At 41.0% G+C, this 6,750-nt stretch overlaps 1 protein-coding gene across 1 annotated transcript; it reads left to right on the top strand.

Annotated features, from left to right (window-relative positions):
- The first annotated feature begins 368 nt into the window (after positions 1-368).
- On the top strand, positions 369-3,510 carry LOC104430955 (GDSL esterase/lipase At3g48460-like). The gene is made up of 2 exons (XM_039306311.1): positions 369-1,018; positions 2,662-3,510. Exons 1-2 carry the CDS (start codon positions 377-379, stop codon positions 3,163-3,165), a joined length of 1,146 nt encoding a protein of 381 aa, XP_039162245.1. The 5' UTR covers positions 369-376; the 3' UTR covers positions 3,166-3,510.
- The last annotated feature ends 3,240 nt before the right edge of the window (positions 3,511-6,750 follow it).

Here is a 6,750-nt window from a genome sequence, read left to right as displayed (position 1 = left end):
ATGTTCTTCAAAAGTGTTTTAAGAAACCAAAAAAAAGGAAAAAAAAAAATACATTTTTTTTTATTGTTTTTGTTCTAATTTGTTCCCGGAACAAAAAAATAAAAGTGATTACGATGGTCATGGAACAATTGGTGAATGATACGAAAAATGCGAATAAGCCTAAATTCAAAAGACAAAACTTCTATTCCCCATTTCTTTTTCGGTCAGATTCTACTGCAGACAAGCATATCTTTCACGGACATTTAGTACGGGGCGGGCCCCGGTTTTCGACCTATCCTGGCGGGACGAATTTTCCCCCGTACGGATTATTAAATGCGCAACGCGACATAAATAAAGGCCACGCCGCTCCGCCGAAGAGCAACGAACGCGAACGAAAATGTCGCCGCCGCGTGTAGTTCTCACTGCTCTCGCCGTCGTTACCCTGGCCACCCTCCTCTTCTCCTCCCCCGCCTCCGCCGCCGCTGCTCGCCGGCGGCCCCGCCCCTTCAAGAAGATCTTCGCCTTCGGGGACTCCTTCACCGACACCGGCAACACCCGCTCCGACACCGGCCCCAGCGGCTACGGCCACGTCTCCAGCCCCCCCTACGGCGTCACCTTCTTCCACCGCCCCACCAACCGCTACTCCGACGGCCGCCTCGTCATCGACTTCGTGGCCCAGTCCCTCTCCCTCCCTTTCCTTCCCCCCTACCGCAGCCTCGCCTCCTCCCCCTCCGCCGCCGCCCACGGCGTCAACTTCGCCGTCGCGGGCTCCACGGCCATCGACCACGAGTTCTTCGTGAAGAACAACCTGAACCTGGACACGACGCCGCAGTCGCTCCTGACGCAGCTCCTCTGGTTCAGCAAGTACCTGGAGAGCCACGAGGGGTGCAGGGGAAAGGCGTGCCGGGGCGCGCTGCGGGACGCGCTGGTGTGGGTGGGGGAGATCGGCGTCAACGACTACGCCTACACCCTCGGGTCCAACGTCTCCGGCGACACCATCCAGAAGCTCGCCATCGGCACCACCACCGCTTTTCTCGAAGTAAGTTGATACGTAGAAAAACCGATGGACGGACGTGACCGGGTTTCCCATGAAGTAAATGATAAAAGCACACAGCGATAGGAGAGATAGAGCTCTCGTGACGGAATTAATAAAGCTCTCTGGCTTCGGCCCGGCTGCCGTGCTTCCGTACCTGAGCTAAACTATTACGGTAGACTGGTTAATTAGATAGCCGTGCTTCCGTACCTGAGCTAAACTGTCACCACAGACTAGTTAATTAGATACAGAAAAAGAATTTAAATTTATTTGATAATATCAACTAATTTTCTACTCTTCAATAAATTTTAGAATCGAGTCCTTTTTTTTTTCTCCTCTAGTCGATCGTTAGGCTTAATAGTTGGCGACCTCATCTACTCTTGTCTGGCCTGTTGTAGCCATCGCTAAGGTCGGGTTTGATAATTAGTTAGAGGAGAAAGAAGAAGAGAAGGAAAAAAAAAATCTTATAAATTATCAAAAAATTATTAAAAATTTTATGTCACAAAAAATTTAAGAGCTGTGTCAAATGTATTTCTGTTTTTTTTCTATTTCAAAAATAAAAATTTTATATAATTATCAAACATATTAAACATATTCAAATATTTGAAAACTTGTCAAAAAAACTAAATTAGAAAAAAATTATGAATATAAATTATTCTTAGAAATAGAATGATTATTAAATATATCTACACAAAATTTCTATTCTCCATATAGAGAATAAAAATGCGTTTTTACACTTAATTTTTTTTTTTTTTGTGATTTAATAATTTCTTTTAATTTTTAATTGATTTTATAAGATTTTTCTTTTATACTTCTCATGTTGTCCAGCTTGTCATTGCTGGGTGAGGCTTGACCCTGGCCAACCTCGCCAAGCCTAGGCTTTGACGAGGTCCAGTGACCTCGTTTGGCCAGTTGCTAGCTATTGCAACCATCGTCGAGGCCAACAATTGACTAAAGGAGGAAGAAGAAGAAAAGAAAAAGGAAAGAAAAGAAAAGAAAAATTGCTTGATCCTTGAATTGTTCTCGAGAATAAATAACTAACTTTAGTCTTTTTCTTGATTTCATTCCAAATTCATTCTTGGAGATAAAAATATTAACTGACGTTATTAAACTGATTTTTACATTTTTTTTTTGTTCTGGAAAAAAAAAATAGAAACAGCTAAGAATCGGGACCAAATAGGTCCTCAGTGTCAATTTAAAGTCGCATTATTTAAGGTGGTATTTTGTGGGCCTATGTATATATTTTTGAGTTGTAGATCTAGCTCAATTGTCAACTGTTGAGAGAAGCAATCGAATCACGCTAACCTTGTAGAATTGATTTGTCCATACCGAACTCAACAAGGTAATTGTCGGGTTTTGTCCATTCATACGTTTGCATATTCAATATACGGTAATATCTGTTTGAACATAGCGACACTGGCGTGTCGAACTTGAGTGCTTTTTTTTTCTGGCCAGACGGCAAGCTTCGAGTCGAATAGCTCAGTTCGACCAACTTAGGTAGGCTGATCATAAATGCATCTACTGTAGAAAAATCGACCTTCATTAAATAAGAGCTCGAATTTTCGGTTGCACCGTGGCCAGATTCGTCAATGCGATACCCTTTTTCTCCATCCCCTGTAAACTTCACAATGATATGATTTGCTTTGCAGGCGCTTCTGAGGCGGGGGGCGAGGTACATGGTGGTCCAAGGCCTACCGCTGTCGGGTTGCTTGCCGCTGGCCTTGTTTTTGGACCCCCTGGGCGAGAAAGACGACTTAGGCTGCGTGAAGAGCGCGAACGACCAAACCCGTGCGCATAATGCCGCGCTCCTGGCCACGATTTCCAACCTTAGGAAGCAGTTCCCTGATGCGGTGATCGTCTACGCCGATTACTGGTACGCACACCACACTGTCATGAAGTCCGCGGCCAAGCACGGCTTCAAGGAGTCCTTCAGGGCATGCTGCGGTACCGGGGAGCCCTATCACTTCACTCCGTTCGCGACGTGCGGCACGGCGTTCGCCGACGTGTGCCCTCGTCCCTCGGAGTACATCAACTGGGACGGAGTCCATCTCACGGAAGCCACGTACCGGGTGATCGCCGACATGTTTCTGAATGGGAGGTATACTCACCCTCCCTTCAGATACATGCTCAGCAAGAAACTGCGCAGCGGATGACCTGCTCCTAGCTGTAGCTAAAAATGGGGATGCGAGTTGTGTTGGGACGCCGTCGATCTCTGATCGGCAATAATAAATATAGGCTTCTTCTAGCCGGAGCCATATACAGGACCTGTACTACAGGCCGAAGTAGAACCTTGTGTTGATGCAGATCACATGATGCTAATACTATGTATGGAGTTTCAGTATTTCAACCGTTGGGATGCTAATACTATGCTCAGCAATTCTCCAAAAACGTGAAACTGCAACAATAAATGGGTTAAATAACACTTCAGGTCAGGGCTCCGTATGTTTTGAGAAGTTCGCTTTCGGTCCCTATATAATTAGATTTGTCACAATTCTATTCCTTATGGCTTTACCATTCTCGACCAGAATTAATCATTCCCATCAAATTTCTGCCTGAAATTCTCCAACTATTGGGTCAGCTTCGACTTCGGCCTGAAGCGCATGAATGCACAATCCTCCAAAATTAATTACACTTTCGGTGCTCGTACTTTTAGCAATTGTCAATTTTGGTCCATGTACTTTGCTTCGGCGACAAAACTAGTCCCTATACCATTTTCTGAGAAAGATTTAGTTACATTCATTACATTTCAATCCAAAATCTTACGGAAAATGTCAAATCAAGACTAGTGACGAAAACAGTGGTGCTAAAAATTACATCCTGTTTGATAAAACTAAAAATATTTAACGCGTAAATTAAGCAATGAATTTTAAGCACTGATTAAACATAAGCACTGAAAAACCTTTAGTGAAATTTGCTAATGGATTTTAAGCAATGAATTCCATAAATTTGTTTGCTAACTAATGCAACTGAATATTGGAACAATCATATTTTACAAACTCATCCTTGTAGCAGTGTGATAATGCAAAGTTATGTTGTGAAAAGATCGAGCGACTGACACTAATTTAGCAAAAGTAAGATTCGATGGTGCGTCGTGATTTCATACATTGTTCCTAAATGAATGACGATTGTTGCTGTAAAAATTTTCAAACTCAAATAGTGCTTCAGTTGGTCTCATACGATATGAATAAGTCATTTTTCTCTGTCGAGAAAGTGGCAATACAAACGCAAGCAAATAATAAAGGACAACACTTATTCAAGGAAATAAAGAGAAAGGCACAATATTGGCAACCATTGTTTTCATACTGGCAAATGAAATAGATTAATGAAGAGATTTGCTGAGCTCGCGAACAAATCTTTGTGGAGCCCCGCGAGGAGTGGCAACCAGATCGATCATAGGAGTTCCATCTACTCAACAGAAAAAAGAACAGGATGAGCTTAAGAGTATCTATAAGATAGTATTATGGCATTTTATTGTGGTATACTGCGGAATTGTGAATTTTTAGTCTACTTACCAAGATAGTTTTGCGGAGCCCCGAGAGTGGCAACCACGATCATAGGAGTTCATCTGCTCAACAGAAAAAAAAAAGAAAAAGAAAAAAAAAGAAGGAGATGAGCTTAAGAGTATCTCTAACATAGTATTATAATATTTATTGTGATATACTGCGAATTTGTCATTTTCAATCTGCTTACCAAGATACATTTCGTCAGTTAGCTAAATCAATCTATTCGAGGCTATAAGATTCATTTCAAGGGACATGTATCCAAAAACATACAATGCGTATATTATGAGCAAGTGCTTACATATCTAATTTAATCTTATGATGCACACAAGTTGACCTTTTGTTAATATAAAACATTCGAAACTTACATAAGGGTAGTCACTGGTTTGAATAAATTGATATGGAAGGTTATCTAAATTTAGAATTTATATAAGAGAGAGTCACTGGATAAGATGATAATGTTGTTGTTCCCATTTTAAATTACTCTTTTGTCCGTCATTTGGTAACAAAAGTCATTATTTATATAGAGAGATTATTCTTGAAAATAAAGATCAATGAAAGATGCGACCGTGGTTGAGCATGTTGTTTTTCAACTTCATTTGTCAAAGAATAAAATTTCCAATTAAATTATAGCTCTTCAACAGTAATCATTAAAAAAAAACAGTTATCATAAAAAAAAAAGCATTAAAAAAAATTACATTAGATTCGAATTTCCAAGTAAAAGCAGAAAATCAGATTCCATCATTAGGAAAAAAAGTTTTACTTTCAGTATGGCAGATGGCACAGAGAAAGTGGGATTTGTCAAAATTTTCCCAACATATTTGAGGTTGTCAATTTTATGAAAATGCATAATGCAGTGTCTTATCTTAATCTTCATCGTGCGAAGAATCCAGGAAAGATAATACAAGAAGGGAGTCTCATTATATGATCATGCTACAACTAAGAACAAAGAAGAAATGAAGGGAGAGAGAGAGAGATGCGTACCTAATCACCAGTCCATTATATACGTGTCAAATTAAGTTGGATTTGAGGAACGTGAGCGATTTTGTGCCATTCCTCGCCATCAGTAGGCCGACATCTTTGGTTCAGTTCACCACAAAGTTCAATGTGTAAATCTTTGAGGGCAGTGAGGGACTGAATTCCTTGCGGCATGGATCGATAAGTTGCGACATTTGATCAAGCGAATTGATTTGAGATATTTATGATTGGGTAGCCATTCCGGTATAGCCGTCAACCTCGCGCAATCATAGACTGAAAAGCACTCCAAAGTACGAGCAGATTCGTTGAGACATTGGAGCAGCTCCATCACTTGGTGAGACCTCGATATTACTAGCTTACGAAGACTCAACGGAAAGTTCGGCTTATTCTCGTGGGTCAACGTGAGCTCACAATGATCGATCGCCAAGGACTCCAGGGCGATTAAATTCTCAAAAGGTATATATATTGGTCTCTCACAATTTCCAATTTCTAACTCTCGAAGGCAAGTCAGTTGGCTAGCACCTTCAAACAAAACTTGGAGATTTGCACACATATGAATTCCCAAAAAATGCAAATTTTTTAGGAATTGTATTCCACTTTCTTGCAGAGTCTTCTGCTTTGTTGTTATGCTTAGAAATCTAAGGCTGACGAGCCTTTTCATATGTCTTGGTAAATGGACTAGCTCTGTGCAACCATGAAGGGATAAGTGTAGCAAACACTGCAGCTCACAAATGGTATTTGGAAGTTTCTTCAATCGCTTGTTCTCACGGAGACGTAATGATCTCAATTGCTTCAAGTTGCATATGGAACGTGGTAACTCCTCAAAACTACCACATGACAAATCCAGATATCGTAAGCGGTTACAATTGGAGATGCATTTTCTAACAAACTTTCTAGTAATAACTCCATCATGAACTCCGAATTGAAATCTATTGCGTCTAATTGCACGCAGCTTCTGAAGTTGGCTTTCTCACAAAAGGTGGGACTTTATCGAAATTTGAGATTCCCTCTACCAAAGTACTAGAGAACGAAATGTACCGCACTCTTTCTGAAATCTCTGCATTATCTAAACCAACAATAGAACAATCACTTTGTGCCACAATTGTTGCAACGGAATGGACCAGATTGTGCACCGTAAAAATTGACCTTGATTCAGACTCCTCAACCATGTGGAGTAAAGATCTCTTCCACAAATCTTTGACGTACTCAACACCAACGTCTTCCAATGCCAGTTTTTCTCTTGTTGAACTAATGAGTCCT

The sequence above is a fragment of the Eucalyptus grandis genome, chromosome 2, assembly GCF_016545825.1.
Source record: "Eucalyptus grandis isolate ANBG69807.140 chromosome 2, ASM1654582v1, whole genome shotgun sequence".
Classification (NCBI taxonomy): domain Eukaryota; kingdom Viridiplantae; phylum Streptophyta; class Magnoliopsida; order Myrtales; family Myrtaceae; genus Eucalyptus; species Eucalyptus grandis.
This window is presented reverse-complemented; position numbering and strand designations above follow the sequence as displayed.

Coding starts and splice junctions, on each gene's coding strand:
- LOC104430955 (XM_039306311.1), top strand. CDS start 377: ATGTCGCCGCCGCGTGTAGTTCTCACTGCTCTCGCCGTCGTTACCCTG. Junction 1,019..2,661: donor CCACCACCGCTTTTCTCGAA/GTAAGTTGATAC, acceptor TTTGCTTTGCAG/GCGCTTCTGAGGCGGGGGGC.